Source organism: Bos taurus, chromosome 14, assembly GCF_002263795.3.
Source record: "Bos taurus isolate L1 Dominette 01449 registration number 42190680 breed Hereford chromosome 14, ARS-UCD2.0, whole genome shotgun sequence".
NCBI classification, from domain to species: domain Eukaryota; kingdom Metazoa; phylum Chordata; class Mammalia; order Artiodactyla; family Bovidae; genus Bos; species Bos taurus.
The window spans coordinates 2,673,691-2,694,727 of NC_037341.1; the positions used below are offsets into that span (position 1 = coordinate 2,673,691).

General features: G+C 53.5%; 1 protein-coding gene across 10 annotated transcripts in view; it reads left to right on the forward strand.

The window, feature by feature from the left end:
• Positions 1–21,037, forward strand: part of SLC45A4 (solute carrier family 45 member 4) — a 67,280-nt gene that overhangs the window by 21,885 nt on the left and 24,358 nt on the right. For 6 of the 10 annotated variants that reach the window (XR_009490427.1, XM_059874409.1, XM_025002003.2 and 3 more), the window contains one exon: positions 13,269–13,908. The exons of 1 other annotated variant lie outside the window; for it this stretch is intronic. Coding sequence is in view for 6 of the 9 variants with exons in the window: in XM_059874409.1 (XP_059730392.1) it covers positions 13,665–13,908 (244 nt within the window). In the remaining 3 variants the exon portion in view is untranslated. Of the gene's footprint in view, positions 1–10,697; positions 10,863–13,268; positions 13,909–19,185; positions 19,390–21,037 lie in introns of those variants that run through there. 3 more of the 10 variants (XM_059874407.1, XM_015474403.3, XM_015474402.3) reach the window with 3 other exon arrangements.

Genomic DNA, 21,037 nt, shown 5'->3' on the forward strand with positions numbered 1-21,037 from the left:
TCGTGTGGCTCTGGTGAGAAGCAGGTCCAGAGGTGAGTTAGGCCTCAGTGACCCGGGGCTGGGAGCCTAGGCCAGGGGGGGCAGAGGGGCCTTAGGCGGGCTGTGCTGGGGCTGGAGGCCAGGATGTGGGGATGTGTGCCGGCACGGGTGCTCCTTGGAGGGGCCCGAGGACGGGCGCCCGGGGGGCGGTGCCTCTGCCCTGGAGAGACCTCAGTCGGACCAGGCACTTCCTCCTGGGTCAGCTGACTCCCTCCAGCTGCTGACTCGCTGTTCCTCCGCGGCCTCAGCGCTTCCCTCTCTGTCCCTCCTTTCTGACTCACGCCTGCGCTGTGCACGGAGCTGCCTGTGGCATGAGTGGGGCCGAGAGCCCATCTTCCCGCTGTCCTCACTGCGGCCACACAGACACCCACCCTGTCCATGCCCCAGAGTCCCTGTGGGTGCTGGCTGAATTGTTTGGGGGACGCACTGAGTTTCTGCAGGGGAAACAATCCCATTTCTGGCCATCGTGACTCTCCAGGCCATTTTCTAGGTGTGCCTCCCACTGCTGTCCTCTCCAGAACTTTTTCTTCTCCTCCAACAGAAACTCTGAACCCCTTACATTTACTTATTTTTTTCAGAGGAATTCCAACTTTTTCATTTTTGTCCTTTTATACAAAACCAAGAAGAAGAAATAGAACTGCAGAAGTAGTTAATTGGTAGAACACACGTTCACAGAAATCTGGATAGGAAGACAAGCTTATTTACAATGAGGAAACACATTTTTTTGTTGTTACTTAAAAAAAAAAATCATGTATCTCTGGCTGCACTGGGTCTTCGCTGCTGTGCGAGGCCCCCTCTGGTTACCCAGGCTTCTCGTCACAGCGGCTTTTCTTGCTGTGACTTGTGGGCTCGGTCGCTTAGCTTGTGGGATCTTCCCAGACCAGGGATCGAACCTGTATCCCCTACATTGGTAGGTGGGCTTCCCTGGTAGCGTAGACGGTAAAGAATCTACCTGCAATGGAGGAGACTCGGGTTTGATCCCTGGATCAGAAAGGTCCCCAGGAGAAGGGAATGGCCACCCACTCCAGTACTCTTGCCTGGGAAATTCCCATGGACAGAGGAGCCTGGAGGGCTACAGGCCGTGAGGTCACAAGGGAGTCAGACACAACTGAGCAACTGACACTTTCAACACTTTTCTTAACCACTGGACCACCAGGGAAGGCCCTTTACATTTATTTTTAATGCATCTGGAAACCCATCATCACTGGTAAGTTTCTGTGGTCAGTGCTGTATGTTCATAAATTTACACTTTGGAGCCACCCAGCCCTTCTTCCTTCAGTGCTTACGTGGCTGGCAGGTGCCTGGGGACCCTGGGACTCCTTTCCGACTCAGACTCCATTTCCTGGTGCTGTGGTTTTGTCTGGAGGCAGCATCCTTCTGCTGGCTCACAGACTGTAATCCAGCCCTGGGTTGTTGGGGGGTGGAGGGGGCAGCACTTAGTCCTGGGTGATGTCGGCACTCATGGGTTAATGAGTGGGAGAGAAAGGTGCTTGTTGGTGTTTGCAGCTGAGAAACTTGAACTTGGGCTTTGGCCTGGGGAGTCCAGCGCCATCTGGACCTCAGGAGGGGCAAGGTGCTAGACAAGCATGAGAGCTGCTCAACCCCAGGTGAATCTGTTTCAGACCTTGCAGGACTTTTCTGTCTTGTTGCTCGTGGCCTGGAGAAAAGAGGGTTGATCACTGACTCCTCCTGACTCCCAGGGCATTATGCCTGGGAGTGGAGGCTGGCCATGTGTGCCCCTGAGTGCAGTGCATTGTGGGAGAATCCGTGATGAATGAAGCAGGTGGTGGTGCAGCTCGGGACAGGTGCCTGACGTCAGTCCAGCGGGGAGAAGGCTAAATAAATAAATCAGCAGAGCGAAATCCGGGCTCCAGGAGGGGCGACAGGTGCTGTCGGTGAAAAGCTCTGTGATTGTGCTTGGAAACCGGAGTAGCCGCTGAGGAAGGGCCTCCCGGCGACACAGGACAGAGGGGTAGCGCTCATGTACTGGACTGTTTGGGAGGGACCTGCTGCGTTCTGGTGGGTGACTGAACGGTCTGCAGTTACTTTATTGCTGAAGACAGATTGGGAAGAGCTTCTGAGCTGGTCCTTGGTGATCAGCTCTGAGTCTTTTAGTGGACCTGTCAGGAGCTGAGTCCACAGCTGGCTTTGCAGACCTGCCTCCCCAACCCTTCAACCCCATCCAACTCTCTTGGGCTGCCTGGCCTTGCAAGCCTCTGTCAGCACTCTGAAGCATCTGAGGTTCAGCTTCATTGTAGAACAGTCCTGAATGTCATTCCACATATCAGGCTCTGACGTGAAGTTTGGATAGGGAAACTGAATTAGGAAATGACTCTGGGTCATATAGATGCACTAACAGTATGTATATCATGGTGAATCCTCAGAATGCCTGTCTCTCTGCATTCAGAGTTGTTGTTTAGTCGATCGGTCGTGTCCAACTCTCTCACGACCTCATGGACTGTAGCCCACCAGGCTCTTCTGTCCATGAGATTTCCCAAGCAAGGATACTGGAGTGGGTTGCCATTTCCTCCTCCAGGGGATTTTTCTAACCCAGGATTGAACCCGCGTCTCCTGCATGAAGGGGTCGACAGAGGAGACGACCAAGGATGAGATGGTTGGATGGCATCACCAACTCGATGGACGTGAGTTTGAGCACGCTCTGGGAGTTGGTGATGGACAGGGAAGCCTGGCGTGCTGCAGTCCATGGGGTCGCAAAGAGTCAGACATGACTGAGTGGCTGAACTGAACTCATGCATTGGCAGGCAGGTTCTTTATCTTTATGGCTGAGCCACCAGAAAGCTCCTCTCTACATCCATACCTTAAAAAAAAAACTTTATGGGACCATTATGTGTAGTTGATTTATAATGTGCCTTCTGTGCCTATTATTAGGCACATTTCCACATCAACAGGTAATCCCACACCGTGGAGTTTGTGTCAGAATCTGTCTTCCTTTACATGAGCAGGTTGCTCAGTGGTGTTGATCTGCAGACTATACAGGTTTTGCTTTCCAAAGAGCAGAATTTCAGGATCAAAGGGTATTTACATTCTGAGGCTTTCCACATCTACCGAGACGACTGCAGTTGTGGGAAATCGTTGCTGACGGAGTCAGGATGGCCGGGATTAATCCCACAGGTGATTGTGCCACTTGCTGTGAGCGCGTCAGCCCCGGTGACCCCAGGAAGGCGCTGGCCCTGAGTCGCAGACTTCTCCAGACAGCGGGAGGATTCAGGTACCAAAGCGGGCTTCTTCATCACAGACCCTCAGGGGCCCTCAGGTTAAGGAGTTGCTCAAGACAGAGGACAGATTCCTGAGCTGATAGTCTGGTTGATGCCCTCTGGGAGGATCCCTCCCCCTCCTCCTCGGGTGATGTCCTGTTTGCTCAGCCTGAGCTCAGAGGGGAGCGGGCCCTCCCCTATGCCCGCCTGCAGTGGGGCTCCCCAGCGCCCTAGGACCACACCCTCCTCCTGGTAAAACAGACCGGAGGTGGCTGAGACAGTGGGAAGGCTTAGGAAGGGTGGAAAGGCTTCACAAGGTCCGCAGTGTGCTTTTAGACCACGGTCTTGGTCGCTCAGCCGCGCCTGGCAGTCCTGTAAATGGTGCAGAGATGACTCATCCCCTGTGTGGCACGCTGACCTTCAGCTGACTTCAGGTGTGTGTGTGTTGGGGGTCGGGGGGCGGGCGGTGGCTGCAGAATGCTGCAGAATGTTTTTGCTGGTTGTCTTATGGTCTTAGTAAGAATGACTGTAACCCCAGACTCAAGCTGTGTGTGTTCCCTTCATTCACCAAAATGTTTACCTTTTAAGAGAACTAGTTTTGATTTGAACATTCCTCAAATATATTTCATACTTCTTCACTTTAAAAACATTTGGCCGTTTTGTGTTTACTTGACACATGGACCGTAATTCAAATAATTGCGTGTTGTTTGGCAGTTGGGTGGCTTCCAGAACTTCTGCCTGAGAGGGGACCCTGGACGCTGCTTTGACCTGATACAAGTGCCCTCAGAAGGTTTCATTACAGCTCTGCAGTCTTTAGCGGTAGCCCCTAATTATACCCTTGTCCTTGAGGTCTGTTTCTGTATTTTTTTCTTTTCTTGGCTGTTCCTTGAGGTTTATGGGATCTTAGTTCCCCCACCAGGGACTGAACGCAGCCTCACAGCAGTGAAAGTGCAGAGTTCTAACCAGTGGACCACCAGGGAATTCCTTGTTCTTGGTTGTATGTATGTAAAGTGAGGAATCTTTGTTTTCATGTTTTTTAAATAATGTTTGGTTGTTAATGCATCCCCTTCAGCTGCTTGCCTGTCTCTAACACACTGCAGATGACAGAGTCTGCGTTTGTTGGTACCTGGCCCTGTACCTTAGATGAAATGAGGAGTTTGGGGAAATGCTAGTCTCCTCTGGAACTGTTGGCAGTGGCTGGCTGCCCACTCGGCCTTCAGGTTGATCCTGAAGCTCAGTTTTCCTTGGCCAGTTGGGCAGAAGCAGTGTGGTTTAAAAGCTTGTTGCTGTTTCCATAGCAGCCAATGCTTCATCCTGACCCCAGTGGCTGAAGTGGCAAATTGATGCTAGAAACATTTACAAGAAGAGGAAGGCAAAAAACCTCTCAGAGATTTTTAATTAGAAAACAAACAAACCTACTCACCTGACGTGCAAATGAAGAACCGTGTGAAGGTCACAGGTGAGAAGTCAGGTGAGCAGGTCTTTGTTTTCAGCAGAAGGTAAAAGTCGTGGAGAATGTTTTCTCTGGGGACAGAGCAGTTTGTCCTTGTTTCAGGGCCATTTCCTCCGACACGAGCGTTCAGAGTTTTCCTTCGAGTGTGGGTAGCAGTTTCCTTTAGCAGAGAGTGAAGGCAGCTGCTGCTTGAGAACAGCTTGGTGTCCATCCTGATGCCCTGGGAGCTGGGGGGAGGGGGCGCACTGGGTCTTCTGCTGTGCTCGGGGGTGCTCTAGTTGCGGCGAGCAGGGGCCACCTCTCGTTGCGGTGCACGTGTTTCTCTTGTTGCGGAGCACAGGCCCTCGGCACCCGGCCTTTGGTAGTTGCATCACATGGGCTCAGTAGTTCATGCTTTCAGGCTTCCTTGCCCCGTGGCCTGTGAAATCTTCCCAGACCAGGTATCGAAGCCGTGTCCCCTACATTGGCCGATGGATTCTCACCCACTGTACCACCGGGGAAGTCCAGATGGCGTGCGCTTCGACGTGATCCGGTGTTACACGTTTTGCCGTCACGAGCCGTCACTGGCGTTTGCCAGGTTTGCTTCCACGTGCCGTCTGTGTGTTTGACCTGACGCTGTGCTTCAGGTGGGTCAGCAACTGCTTCCGCAGGGCTGAGGGCAGGGGCAGCGTTGTTGACCTGACGCTGTGCTTCAGGTGGGTCAGAGCGACTGCTTCCGCAGGGCTGAGGGCAGGGGCAGCATTGTTGACCTGACGCTGTGCTTCAGGTGGGTCAGCGACTGCTTCCGCAGAGCTGAGGGCAGGGGCAGCGTGGAGCTGTGCGGGCTCGCAGGGGGCTCCGCACACCCGCATCAGAGCAGACCGGCCCCTGCCCGAGGTGGGCCGGTGGAGGGGAGCTGAGCCTTCTGCGCTCCCCCTCGTCCTGCTGTACGCTCCCTTCCTAAGAGATGACTTTTAGAAAGTAGTTCTTAAATAGAGTGTATTTTGAGATTAAGTTGCAGTATGCCAGTTTACAGGCATTTAAGAAAACATCTCTAGGAGGGTGCGCCGTCTCCTGTCCTGAGGACGCACGAGAGGGGCCACATCCCCGCGTCCCTGCCGTGATGGCTGTGACCCAGCCTCCCAGGGGAGTGGGCAGCCTGGCCCAGGCTGGGTGCCCTTGACGGGGAGATCTCGGGCACTGTCTGGGGAGGGATGAGGGACCAGGGGGCCGGGCCGGGCCGGGGAGTCACAGAAAAGCCGCCCAGGAGAAGCGCGCTGGAGTGCCTGGGCCCGCGGCTCCTGTACGTTGCTGGGATACTAATCCATTGAGAAACACTTTAATTAGACTGGCTTGTTACAGTGTAGCAATATTTTCATCCCCTCGCTCCCTGGGGCCCCTTTCCAGATTTCCTTTGATTCAGTCTGCATACTCGGAGTATTTGACATACTAAGTCACATGCCTCCTTACTCCCCCGCCCCCTCTGCCTGCAAGTTCCCAGCAAGCCAATCAGAAGGCGCCTCCGACATGGTGTTCAGTGTCTGAAGTGCTCTCAGCCAGGTCTCATGGCACAGAACACACACAGGCGAGGTTACGAAGTCAGACCAGTCATTTCTACCTAGAGGGGCAGTGGGTTGTCGGCCAGGTGCCTGTGGCCAGCGGCTCCCACCTGGGGCGAGCAGGCCTGCAGACTCTCAGGCCCTTCCCCAGAGCTGTGGTTCTGTGGCGCAGCAGAGCCCTGAAGTCTGCATTTTTAAATATGCTGCCTTGGCCTTCCTGGTTCACACAGATTCAGCGCGTCGGTCCATTCGGCTCCCATAACAGGACACCACGTGGGGAAGTCCAAGGCTTGCTGCTTTTCTGCCTTAGGGGGCAGAAACCACTGGTCCTGGCACTGTTTCCATAGTTGTGCCTTTCCAGAACACCCTGTTGTTGGGAATCTGGTAACGTAGCCGTCTCAGATTGGCTTCTTTCAGCGAATTAATGTGCATTTAAGGTTCCTCCATGGCTTTTCATGGTGTGATGGCTCGTTTCTTTTTAGTGCTGGTTACTATTTCATTGATGTGCCACAGATTGGCGATTCACCTACTGAAGGACATATTGGTTGTTTCCAGGTCTCGGCCATTGTGGATAAAGCTGCTGTATAGCATCCACGTGCAGGTTTTTTATGGATAAGTTTTCTGCTCCTTTGGGCAAATACCAGGGAACATGATTGCTGCATCGCATGCTAAGAGTATATTTAGTTTTGTAAAAAGCCACCAAACTGTCCTCCAAAGTGGCCGCACCACTCTGTCCCCACGCAGTGAGTGCGGTTCCGGCCGCTCCACGTTTTCGCCTGTGTGGGTGCTCTGGGCCTGGGCCGTTCTAACAGGTGTGGGGGGCTGTCTCACTGCTGTTTGAATTTGCGTTTCCCTGATGACAGGCGCTGGATGCGGAGCATCTTTTGCTGTGCTCAGCTGCCTCCTCTGTTTTCTCTGGTGAGCTGTCTGCTCGGGTCTTTGGCCCACCTGTATAACTGAGTTGTTCATTTCCTCACCGTCAGCTTTGCTTTGGATAGCATCCTTTATCGCTGTGTCTTTTACAATATTTTCTCCCAGTCTGGGGCCTGTCTCATTCTCTTGATACAGCATTGATTTTATGTTGGCAATCAGTGGCATTTCTGATGCTTTGAAGGATGTAACTTTGTAAGCAGCTTTTTACCAGAATGTCATCCGCATTTGTATTAGGGTTCTCTGACTTTGCTTGGTTCCGTCTTATGCCTGTTTCCCCTGGTGCAGCAGCTGGCCTTCTCTGGCGCACAGCCATCTGCCTGGTGTCCCCGGCTTCGCTGCTGCCCTCGGGCAGTCGCCTTTGTCGTGCGTGTCTGGAGGGAGGGCACAGCGGGCTGATGGTAGTGGGGGGGGCTGTGCTTTGGTTGAGTGGGTTATCTGAGGCTAATAGTGGACGACGTCTTACGAAAACGTTAGCAGTTCTGATGAGTTTTTCCAGGGTAGAGATGCCCGTCTTAGATGGTGAGTGTACAAATCAAACAGCCCTTGCCACAAACCAGACACCACAAAGCATGGGCTGCTCGTCCCCGTGCCTGTAACGCTGTGTGCACGCGCGTATGCGTGGGGCCAAGACAGGAGCCACGGCGCCTGAACCCCACTCCAGCCGTCCTCCGGCACATGTTGGTCCGTGACCTTCAAGATCGTATTCCCATCGAATCCTGTGACTTGCATAGACTCTGAACTGCCTGTCAAAAAATTATGCTTCAGTTAAGTTTTTGATGACGTGAAGTTTACAGCCAGCTTTTCCACACAGCAGATTGTAGGAAGTCACGTGTTTTGGCATCAGTTACCCTGAAATTAGAAGCAGGACAATAGAGGAAGTTGTTGATTGGAACAATTGTAGTTTCACTTGTCTCGGTGCATCTGTGAATCACAACCAGGTCGTCGTCAGGGAGGCTCCAGAGGGAGGCCTGACTTCAGAGTCGCTCTGGGCTCTGAAGATCCTAGTGGAACAGGTCACAACGGAAGCCTCTCCGCTCCTTCGAGCAAGTCAGGAGGAGGTTTTCGGGAGGCAGCAGCCTAGTCGTCCTCGGATTGCTTCAGTGTGTTGTCACACTTTAGCTCGGGCCTTTTACATCAGGTGTTTCAGAGGAAAGCATTTTCATGGTTTTAGATGTTGTAATTAACAGCTCTAGCCTTTCTAGAAGATAGCTTCCTTAAAGCAGTTTCCTTGCTGTACGAGTACTTCACGGCACTGCATTACGGGAGCGAATCTGGCTTGACGGTGTCCGATTGTCCCCCTAAATGGAGAGACACTCTCCCCACTCACACCTTCCTTTTCTCCTCAAAGCCGCTCTCCTTCCATCTTCTTGTAGAGCAGAGCCCTGAGGAGAAGGGGCCCTCGCAGTAGAGTTGGGGGGGTGGGGAGGGGACAGAGGTCAGAGCCCAGGAAGGGGGCAGTTCATGCCGCCTGGGTCCCTGCTCCGTGTCCTGTGCAGGTGCTGTGCATAATTCAGACTGAGGGGACCCCGAGTCCCAGCCTCCATCGAGCTGGGGACTTGATGCATCTTGGTGCTGCTTAGACTTGCTGTGAGGGGACCCCGAGTCCCAGCCTCCATTGAGCTGGGGACTTGATGCATCTTGGTGCTGCTTAGACTTGCTGTGAGGGGACCCCGAGTCCCAGCCTCCATCGAGCTGGGGACTTGACGCATCTTGGTGCTGCTTAGACTTGCTGTCAGTCTGGTCATAGCCTCCTCACCCCACCCATTCGCACTCAGACAGTTAGAGAACCAGGTTATCAAGTTAAAATACAAAACCATGAGTGAGCCTTCAGTGGATGGGAAAGGACCCACGTGGACCCGCCAGGGTGTTGGAAATGTCCTCCCTGTTGACATAGATTAGTCAAAACTGATTGAGTGGTACCTTTTCACTGTGTGTGAGTACCTAAGGAAGTGAGCAAGCCCTGGTACCATTCACGTGCACAGCCAACCACGTGGAAGGTATAAGGCAAGGGAAAATCGCATCCGCAGGGGCCACAGAGAAGGTGAAATCACTAGGAAGAAACTTCACAAGAAATGTGCAAAACTGTAGGAGGAACGTGTTGAAATTCTCCCGAAAGGCACTGGGTTTGGACTCGGATATACAGAGACAGCCCTAAGGGTGGCAGTTCTCCTTCAGCTAATTTATAAAATCAGTGAAATCTGGGTAAAAATACTGACATTTCCCTCCAGAGCTAGTCAGACTCTTAAAGGTCATTTGCTCATAGAGTTCTTGCAAATAAACATGCCGGAGTGGGTCGAGATTCTGGGAGGAGAAGCGCAAGAGGGAAGGCGTGTCCCCAGCACAGGACCCGCTGGTGGCTCTGTGCCTGCAGAGCCTTTGCTGGGCTCGCTGGATGGAAGTGCAGACAGAGTCCATGGGGGGAGAGGGAGGCGCAATCTCCGAGTGCTGGGGTGGGCTCGTAAATAAATGATGCAGAAGCAACCAAACGGCCACTGGGAAGGTGGGATGCTGCAGGAAGTGGGGGGCAGGCCTTCTGCCCTGAAGCCTGGGTCCTTCCTGCTGCCCCCCCGAAGGGGCATCAGGGCCAGATCTGGAGGGTGGGTGAACCCCTGACAGGCCACAGCACCAGCCCAACCCCAGCAGGCCCCCCTTTCGGGAAGACTGTGCACACGGCCATGGTTGAGGTCTGGCTGCACAGTCCCTGGGCTGCCTGATTGGCCAGCAGGACGCCCCGTGTGAGGCAGGCTCTGCTGACCAGTTAGGTGGCCACCCCTGCCCCTGACCATGAGGGAGACGGCAGGTGGCTGGACCCTCTGCCTGGAAGAGTCCTGGGAGGGGAGGTGCCACCACCGCCACCACTAGGGGCTCCCCCCGCAACTTTCTTTCCAGAGGCCGTGGCTGCGCCATTCTTAGACGTTTGGTGAGGACCCCAGATGTAAGGAGGGTCTCTGGTGTGGAGACTCGCTCTGCACCGCAGAGGGGGTGCGCCGGCACTGGCCTGGTGGTCTGATGGCGGGCGGCTTTCCTAAGGGCGTCAGGCCCTTTGCTCCCCCACGCGCAGCCTCTGCCTCCTGGGCTTCCTGGCCATCTCTAGCTGATTCCACAGGCCCTTAGGCAGGTGCAGCCCTGGGCCTGGGGTTGGATCCCACAGCCTGAACGTGACCGAGGCCAGGTGGCCGGCTGGGCTTCCTTCACTGCCCTTTGGCGGCTCTTACCTGCTCTTGGAAAATAAGTGCCTGGAAACGCCACCTCCTGTGGTCGGGGTGGCTGACTGGGAGGGGACAGCTCACACCCCTTCCCACTTAAAAGCCTGACCCTAGACTCCTCCTCAGGGAACCAGTGTCCTGAGCTCCCTGTGTTTCCTCTTCTGCTTTGGGCAGAGGCTGCGTAAGAAAACAAAGGGGAAGGAAGTGCAGTTGAGTTTGTAAGTTCTGGGCTGGCTGGTTGACTGGTTCACAGTGTGATAAGGGTTTCAGCGTTTTTAAGAGCACTTTTCCTCTTGTTTAATAATAACCCTAGGAAATAGTCGCTCTCTGCTGTGGGGCACCCTGGGGCTGCAGTATGCTAAGCCCATCGCTGGACTCTCCCCAAAGCATGATACCAACCCCTGCCTCCAGTCATGAGACCCAGAAACATCCCCAGGCATCGCCCAGTGCCCCCAGGGCTGAGACTCACAGCCTTAAGGTAATCCTAGTGCACTTACTGCAGAGCCTCATTGCCTCAGTGTCAGCTATTGCTGAAATGACTCTTCACTCTCCGACACGCAGCTGTTGTTCAGTTGCCAAGTTGTGTCCAACTCTTGGCGACGCCATGGACTGCCGCGCGCCAGGCCTCCCTGTCCCTCACTGTCTGCCAGAGCTGGCTCAATTCATGCCCATTGAGTCGGTGATGCCCTTGAACCATGTCATCCTCTGTCATCTCCTTCTCCTGCCCTCAGGATCAGAATCTGTTCCAGGGAGTTGATTCTTCGCATCAGGTGGCCAAAATGTTGGATATCCGGTCAAGATCGTTCCTTCCAGTGAATAGTCAGGGTTGGTTTCCTTTAGGATTGATGGCTAAGGGACTCTCAAGAGTCTTCTCCAGCACCACAGTTCGAAAGCATCAATTCTTCAGTGCTCAGCCTTCTTTATGGTCCAACTTTTAACATCCGTACATGGCTACTGGGAAAACCATAGCTGACTAGATGGACCTTTGTCGGCAAAGTGCTGTCTCTGCTTTTTAACACGCTGTCTAGGGTTGTCACAGCTTTATTTCCAAGGTGCAAGTGTCTTTTAATTTCATGGCTGCAGCACAGTCCACAGTGATTTTGGAGCCCAAGAAGATAAAATCTTCCACTGTTTCCACTTTTTCCCCATTTATTTGTCATGAAGTGATGAGTCCAGATGCCATGATTTTCATTTTCTGAATGTTGAGTTTTAAGCCAGCTTTTTTACTCTCGTCTTTCACGCTCATCAACAGGCTCTTTGGTTCTTCTTCACTTTTTGCCATTAGAGTGGTATCATCTGCATATCTGAGGTTGTTGATATTTCCCCTGGCAGTCTTAATTCCAGTTTGTGCTTCAACCAGCCCAGCATTTCTCGTGATGGTAGCTCAGATGGTAAAGAATCTGCCTGCCATGTAGGAGACCTGGGTTTGATCCTTGGGTTGGGAAGATTCCCTGGAGAAGGGAATGGCTGCCCACTCCAGTATTCTTGCCTGGAGAATTCCACGGACAGAGGAGCCTGGTAGGCTGGAGTCCATGGAGTCACACAGAGTCGGACACAACTGAATGACTTTCACTTTCAACTCGCAGAGTTTCATTTCAACCTGACTTTGAGGATAGATACACAGTGGGACCAGGGGCGAGGGGACAGAACTGATGGGTTTGAAGATGATAATTAAGTCCTTAGGGTCTCAGAGAAAACTGGTTACTGTCCTTCTTGCCAAGAGTTCAGCTGCTCGGGATGGAGTGAGAGAGTGCTGCTAAGGGCTCGCGCTGGGTGCTTAGCGCTGTTCCGCTTACATTGTATACATGAGAAGTGTCATGATAACATGTTTTTTAAAAAAGATTGGAGAAAGGTGACAGTTTGGAAACACTGGTCTTATAGAGACGACTGACTGTATGGAGAGGACACTTGTGAGTTTGGTAGAAGTCGCAGGCGAAGGCTGCCGATGTGGACTTGTAGTGAAGTGGGAGGCTTAAGAAGCAGATTCATTGGTCGGATCCCTTGGACCCATGATTGCCCGAGAAGTTTTGGTGGCAGGAAAGAGAGCATGAGAAAGCCTCAGTTTGGCGGAAGAGTGAGGCAGGGGCTCTGAACCCCCAGGGTCAGCAGCTCAGCTTTGCCAGCAGCTGGGCCAGGGACCCCCTATCACCTCCAAGGCTCCCTGAGAAGGGGGCTCAGTGAAGACTACCCCTCAACTTCTGGTCCTTTCTGGGGTGAAAAGTAGGAGCTAGATGTCTTGGATTAAGTGAATATTAAGCAGAAATATTTTTATTTAAAACAATTGAAATTTTTTTGTAAGATATCCACCCACCGACCCACCTTAACATAAAGTCACTTGTGTGATGTCAGGTCCCTTCAGCTTGAATGGAGGCCCCCGTCCAGAGAGCAGGGATGTAAGCGCATCCTTGTCTGGCCTTTCACGGGGGAGAGGCGAGGGGGACGACTCTAGGCAGGTTCTCGGCAGTCGGCACTTGCTCCTGGCATGTGCGTCCAGGTGGAGACTGGTCACTGGTACCAGGAAGGTGGGAATGCAGGACCAGGGCCCGGGTTTCAGCACCCCCTGGAGTGCGCCTCCACGTGGTGGTCAGCATCTGGCCCTTTGGGGCCCAGTGCCCGCGGTCGGTCCCTGGCCTGGCCGAGGAGCAGAAACGGAGAGCTCTTTCCGTGCCCTTTTCTCTCGTCCCATCTCCTGTTGTTGTCCCTTCTCTATCCTCCCCCAGGACCAATTCCGTACTGGAAAACGTTGTTTCTCCGGGGACTGGATTTGTGTTCTCCGCAGGTGATTCTGTCCCCTGCTCAGAGAACCGAGGGCCCCGGGCGGGCCTGGATGGCGGGTGGGGGCGGGCGGCCCCGGCCCGTGTGACCGGCTCTCACTCCCTTGCAGATCGCCCAGTCGCTCGATGGGGCGCGCCGGCGGCCTGCGTCCGTGTGTCACCTGCCCGCCTCTCAGCAGCAAGGAACGGAGCTTCAGCACCTCTTCAGTAATGATGATGAAACTGGTATTAACTGAATGGCATTTATGGATTTTTAACTCTAATTCACAGTAAGCCAGAAAGCCATATGTTCAATCCAACCAAAAATCATTCTGTTTTGCTGCGTGTCTCATCCGATTGTGAGAAGTTTCAAGATACCTGTTTGTACAAAGAGGAATATAAGTGTTACTTGCCGGAGGAGCACAGCTGAAGCAGAAAGCGAAGACGTCTTAATTTATCCTTAAAGATATATGATAGAATTATTTATTTAGATAGAATAAAGAGATATATATATATTTTTGGTGGTGATGAAAATGGCTCCGCAGAATGCCGATGCAGAATCTATGCAAGTTCAGGAGCTCCCGGTGCCCCTGCCAGACCTCCAGAAGCCGGGGAGGGCAGAGGCGGAGACGCGGGATGAGACTGTCAGCGAGGGCTCCATCGACCGTATCCCCGTGCGCCTGTGGGTGATGCACGGGGCCGTGATGTTCGGCAGGGAGTTCTGTTACGCCATGGAGACGGCGCTGGTCACGCCAGTCCTGTTACAGATCGGTAAGTGCCACCCGCGTCCCGGGCTGAGCAGCACATGCGGGTGCGTGTGGGCACACGGGCTGACCACGTCCCCAGTCTCCCCTCGCGGCAGCCTCCTCTAATGGGCTTTCCTCCTGTGTCGGCGGGGGCAGGGCGGGTGGGGGTGGTCCTCCAGACATGCACGTGGGGTTGGAGGCCCCAGCCAGGTGGGTACTGGGTGTCCGGGCGCATTGGCCTTCTGAACCTCTGACCTGGCACACCCTCGCCTCCCACGACGTGCCACTTGCCGAGCCCTGGGCCCCCCTACCCGCAGTGTGGCCCTCAAACCGTGTCATCCTGGCCGAGCCCATGAGCCCCCACCCCCACCCCCAGTGCGGCCCCCAGCTGTGTCATCCTGGCCGAGCCCACGAGCCCCCAGCCCCACTGTTTTTCCGTAGAGTGAGGTAAATCGCAGGTCAGGTCGGGAGGCCGGGCACCTGCTCAGAACAAGGCCTCGCTGTAGAAAACACTGAAGAATTCTGTTTTCTTTATTTTCATCTTGTTATTGACTTAAATAGGAGTTTATTGTGGAAGTTAGGTGCCTGAATGATGGGTATTTCCAGAAATACTGAGATTCTCAAAGATACACTCTGAAAACACTGTCATCCCTTCCACATTACTGCGGGAAATGTCTCAGGCCCTAAAAAAACATGGTCAGAATGTTTAATTTTCCTCATTGTCTAAGAAAGTCTTAAAATCTCTAAGCTCCCAACTTTGTAAGAGATCTGGGTAAGGAGCCAAATTATTCAGAAGCGTGCTTCATTCTAGAATTCCACATGTGTGCTGTAAAATATTTTAAAACTCTGATTTATTTTGGCTATACCTGGAATGTGTCTCTCTCTGAACATGACGGCGTGATTCTTGTTCAGAGAGTACACACTCAGGCCTGCCTGGCGCCGGCTCCTGCAGGGCGGTGGGCAGGGGCTGGTGCGGGTCCCAGCTCAGCAGGTGCCACGCCTGCCCGCACTGCGTCATCAGGCCCGTGACTGAAGGGGCAGGCTGGTCACTGTCTGCATTTGCATCCCTGTGCTCCTGCCTGCTTTCCCTGTGACACCCCGGGTGTCTGCCTGTCTCATCTTTCATAACGTAAGGCTGGAGGGACGGCCCACACCTGGATGAGTCGAGACCCTCTCCTGGGGAGCTGGGGGCCCTGGGGTGTGAACCACGTGGGCCGCGCTCTGTCCTCCATCTGCATGTGGGCCATCCCTGCACTCACCCCGCTCTGCCTCCTCGGTGGCCGCAGGCTCCAGGCCACTGGGGACAGATGGAGCACCTCGTCTGGCGGTCCCCACACGGCCTCGTTCTGGTGCTGGGAGCCAGCGAGTGACCAGCCCAGCAAGAGCTGCCTTGCTGGGAGGAGAGCTGGGGTGAGATTCCGGCCCCTGGAGGACCTGGGAAGACCTCTCGGGGGGAGAGGGCAGGAGTGCGGGGTGAGTCTTGGAGCCCATTTCTGGCCAGACCCTGGGCGGGCCGTGTGCGGTGGCATGGAAGCTTACCAAGCGTGTATTTCGCGCCTCTGACATGCCAGGGTGTGGGTTCATGGTTGAGGTCATCACGAAAGCAGTGTGGCCAGACTCAGGGGAGCAGAGCCAGGTCCCATGGTAACTTCCATGATCTCTCACGGTTTAGGCTCTGATTTCTGAGGAGCAGGTTGGTAGCAGGAGTGCAGGTTTGGGGGCGTTTCCGTGGTGACGGGTCACGTGTACGGTGGCCCAGCGCCCTGGTGCTCACGCAGCCCCTGGCACTTGCGCTGTGCAGGCTCTGCGTCTCAGTTTCCACACAGCTTACATTTCGCCGTGTGGTTCTGAGTGTGTACGTGTTACCCGAGACCTGGTCCATTTTAGACATCCAGGATAATGCACATTCTAACTTTTCTGTATAATGCCTAGGCTAGGCATTAATTAACAGGATAATGCATATTCTAACTTTCCTGTATAACGCCTAGTCTAGGCATTAACTGCAGCTTCTGAAAGTTGCAAGTGTGTCTGTTCCATGTGACCATACACCAGTGATGATGAGAAGCAGGACGATTGTCATCACAGTTACTGTGACAGGACGACCCACAGGGGATGAAGGTGACCCTTGTCACTGACCCTAGACATGGCACAGGAGAGCAGGACTCTGGCAGAAGCTGTTTCCATGGGCTAAAGGAGCGGAGCTTAACGAGAGTTGTTCTGAGATGGGCTTAGATAGGAGCCAGACAGTAAGGCCTGATCCTTTTCTCAAGGTTGTACTTGAATTTCACTCTGAATTTCAGTTCAGTTCAGTTGTATCCGACTCTGCGACCCCATGGACTGCAGCATGCCAGGCTTCCCTGTCCATCACCAACTCCCAGAGCTTGCTCAAACCCATGTCCATTGAGTCGGTGATGCCATCCAACCATCTCATCCTCTGTCCTCCCCTTTTCCTCCTGCCTTCAATCTTTCCCAGCATCAGGGTCTTTTCCAGTGAGTCAGTTCTTTGCATCAGGTGGCCACCAAGTATTGGAGTTTCAGTTTCAGCATCAGTCCTTTCAATGAGTATTCGGACTGATTTCCTTTAGGATGGACTGGTTTGATCTCCTTGCAGTCCGAGGGACTCTCAAGAGTCTTCTCCAACACCACAGTTAAAAGCATCAATTCTTTGGTGCTCAGCTTTCTTATAGTGCAACTCTCACATCCATACATGACCACTGGGAAAACCACAGACGGACCTAGGGGCAGTGTAGTGGTCAGTGGTCTGTCACACCCAGAAGTACAATGTTTATTGAATTTTGTATATTAATAATTATTAAAGCTGAAACGGGGATTTCCCTGGTGATCCAATGGCTAAGACTCCAAGCTGCCAATGCAGGGGGCTAGGGTTCGATCCCTGGTCAGGGAACTAGATCTCACATCCCTTAACAAGAAGTTTAAATGCTGGAACTAAAGATCTGGCATGGCACAATGAAAACTGAAGATCCTGCATGCTGCGACTAAGACCCAGCACAGCCAAATACATCCATACGTATGTGTGTGTGTGTGTGTGTGTTGTATATGTGTATATATGTGTAAGTGTCTGTGTGTATGTTATATATGTACATATGTGTATGTGTGCATATGTACATGTGTATATGTTTATGTACATATGTGTGTGTGTGTGTATGTAGGAGTACGTCAAGGCTGTATATTGTCACCCTGCTTATTTATATGCAGAGTACATCATGAGAAACGCTGGGCTGGAGGAAGCACAAGCTGGAATCAAGATTGCTGGGAGAAATATCAATAACCTCAGATACACAGATGACACCACCCTTATGGCAGAAAGTGAAGAGGAACTAAAAAGCCTCTTGATGAAAGTGAAAGAGGAGAGTGAAAAAGTTGGCTTAAAACTCAACATTCAGAAAACAAAGATCATGGCATCCGGTCCTATCACTTCATGGAAAATAGATGGGGAAACAGTGGAAACAGTGTCAGACTTTATTTTTTTAGGCTCCAAAATCACTGCAGATGGTGACTGCAGCCATGAAATCAAAAGACGCTTACTCCTTGGAAGAAAAGTTATGACCACCTAGATAGCATATTCAAAAGCAGAGACATTACTTTGCCAACAAAGGTCCGTCTGGTCAAGGTTATGGTTTTTCCTGTGGTCGTGTATGAATGTGAGAGTTGGACTGTGAAGAAAGCTGAGCACCAAAGAATTGATGCTTTTGAACTGTGGTGTTGGAGAAGACTCTTGAGAGTCCCTTGGACTGCAAGGAGATCCAACCAGTCCATTCTGAAGGAGATCAGCCCTGGGATTTCTTTGGAAGGAATGATGCTAAAGCTGAAACTCCAGAACTTTGGCCACCTCATGCGAAGAGTTGACTCATTGGAGAAGACTCTGATGCTGGGAGGGATTGGGGGCAGGAGGAGAAGGGGACGACAGAGGATGAGATGGCTGGATGGCATCACTGACTCGATGGACGTGAGTCTGAGTGAAGTCCGGGAGTTGGTGATGGACAGGGAGGCCTGGCGTGCTGCGATTCATGGGGTCGTGAAGAGTCGGACACGACTGAGCGACTGAACCGAACTGAAGTGTGTGTATATGTGTTTGTGTGTATATGTTGTCTATGTACATATGTGTATATGTGTGTGCTGTCTGTGTACATATGTGTTGTATTTGTACATGTATGTGTTGTGTGTGTTCATACGTGTATGTGTGTTGTCTGTGCACATGTGTTTGTGTGTATATGTTGTGTGTACACATGTGTGTATATGCTGTGTGTTGTGTGTGTACATATGTGTATATGTATGTGTGTAAGAGTGTGTGTGTATGTAGCTGAAGCTGTTGTCTCCGTGTGTGCAGCTGGATCCACCTGATAGCTGTCTGCAGGTGTACGCTCCACCACCTTCCATCGTCCCAGGAGGCTCCCTGGCAGCCCGTCGCATGAGTGCTCCTTTGTGGTGGGGGTCGCCTCTGTCGTGATCATGCCCTGTCTGAAGTTTGTACGAGCAGAATCACGCAGTAGGTGGTCTGGTTTCTGCCGTGCTTCGGGGGTTGGTTCGTCCATCCTGCTGCACTACGTGGTCCACTGAGTGGACACACCCCCTTTCCCCTGTTCGTTCACCAGCTCAGAACGTCTGCATCGTTTCCATCTCGGGGCTGTTTTAAATACAGCTGCTTTGAGTCTGTGTGGACTCGTGTTTCGTTTCCCATGAGTGGAGACTTAGGAGTGGGGCGGGCAGTCCCACGTGAGCACAGGTTCAATTCACAAGCAGAGACCATTTCGACCGTTCCCCGTTAGGGTTAGTGTCCTTGAGAACACTTGCATTCCTCTGACAAATAGCGATGGTAAGCATCTATCCTTGTGCCTGTTGGGCATTCGTGTATCTTAGGTGGAGTGTGTGCTCAGATTTTTTTGCTTATATGTGGTTTGTCTGATTAATGAGTTGTGAGGGTTCTTTATTAAAAAGTCCTTTATCAGATACGTCTGCCCTGGGGCATCCAGTTCTGTCCTGGGGTGATCGACTTGCTCATCACTTGTGTGGCGAGTCCATCACAGGGCCGGGCTCTCATGGTCAGCCTGTGCGTGTCCTCCCCACCCGGCAGACTCCGAGGAGCCACCTGAAGTGCCGTCTTCCCATCACTGTTCTGCACGATCTCCCCTGTACCCCGCAGTTTCAGACGCTCACCAGTGCCGCAGGCCCAGGGGAGGCTCAGTGAGTGAGTGAGGGAGGAGAGAATGGGTGACGCAGCTTAGATGCCTGATGTGTCCGTGCACCTTCATCAAAGCCCAGCTCCTGGTTTCCTGCCTTCCAGAGTCGGTCCCCAACGGCTGGCCCCCACCCAGGCTCCTGGGGCCTCTGGACCCACTGATGCGCGCAACACAGAAGGCCCGTGGGATTCCCCAGGGAGCCAGTCAGCGCCCACCCCAGCGGAGCCACGTGCTTTGCCTCTCGTTCCAGCCACACGTGTTTGCTCTGTGAACGACCGGGCCTGTCTCCAGTGGAGACGAGGGCGCAGGTAAATACTGTGGACACAGCGCTGGGCACCCTCCCACCAGCAGGCTTTTTTCTGGTGGCAACGTGAGGAAGCAGAGGCTGGGAGGGCTGGCCCACCCGTCTTGGGGGAGCCCACCAGGGGCATGTGGGTTGTGTTTAAACCTTGAAGCATCTGGCCTGAGTTTCAGCTTCAACATCCCAGACTTTCTGGTTTGGTCCGATGGCCGTCCATGAACAGAGCTCGTTGCCCTGTCTGCTGGGGGCTGTGTTCCGCTCAGATCCCCAGCCCTCTGCCTGGCCCCTCACCTGACATCGCACGTCTGCTGCGTTGAGGACCTGGGGAACAATGGCTGGAAGGTGGAGTGCCTTCCCCACCACGGCTGCGGCCTGAGCTTTCACATGGGCCCAGGAAGTCGACTCTAACCTAAATACTGATGCCAGCCCTCAGTCCTCAGAGTACCTTGTCACCCCACCGCCCCGAGGTGGGTGCAGGCTGAGGGCTGCCCAGGCCGCGGGAACCTGGGAAGAGGTGGTGGTTTCTAAGCCAGGCACGTGCTCCTCAAGCTGCACGCCTGCCCGCCACGGCCGCCGGCCTGTGAGAGGAGCTGATTCCAGAGACACCTGCAGTTATGAGGAGAGTTATTCCAGCCAAATAGAAAGTACAGATTCTAGAAAAGCCACTGCCCTTCAGCATGCCACAAAATTACCATGTCAGTCCTCGATGGGTGGCCGCGGGTTGGGACGCCCGCCACTGGGGAGTACTGAGCAGTGAGGGTGTGGGGGACGTGCCCAGAAGCAGGTGGAAGGAGCCTGCTGGCAGGGGAGGTGAGCTCTGGCCCCGCTCTGAGAGGCCTCGCACCCAAGCTATTAGGGCCTTGGGGGTCAGAACTCAGACCCCGTGGTGCCTGTTCACTCCTGTCCACCTCCCCGAGGAAGGGCTCGCGTTCTCAGCGGGAAGCTTACCCCTCCTGCTGTGGCCTGGAAGGCAGCTGGGCCTGGCCTATTGCATTCCTGGGTTTGGGGAACTAAAAACTTATAATTCCAGTACTTTGGTTTGTTTCTTAAATTCGGTTTGTCATGTGAGCCGGATTGTCGATAGTCCTGGTTGTCATTCTCAGCTGTGCGTTTCTGTTTCTTTCACACGAACTCGAGTCTTGGGGCTTTGCTGTTTGGTTGCAAGTTGTCTCCTGTGATCCTCGGCTAGTGGCAGGTGTGTTGACATATAGCCCTGGCAGGGCTTGTCTGCTTCCAGCTCTGGGTGATGGAGCTGTTCTGTCTTCGTATCTTCTTATGAAGGGGGTTAGAGGACAGGGTCTCTGCCCGACCCCTCCTCCCTCCTCTCTCTGATCCTGGACCCACTGACCCTGGTGGCTGCTTGGCCACCTGCCCTGTGGGGGGTGTAATAGAAAGTCAGATCACCACCCTGTTTTGTAAAGACGTGAATAATTTTGAAAAGTGCAGTTTACATCGCAGCACTGTGAGCCGTCTGTGTGTGTTTGCTGGCCCTGGTGTCCAGGGCGCCCCGCCATCAAGGACACCTCAGCGCTGGTCCGCAGGGCCCTGCTGCGGGGGTTCTGCTGCAGGAAGGCCTTGCCTGGCCAGGCCGGGACCTGCGGTGAGGGCCCCTGACCCCGCATGAGCACATCTTCCTGCTGGCGCCTCTAGACCAG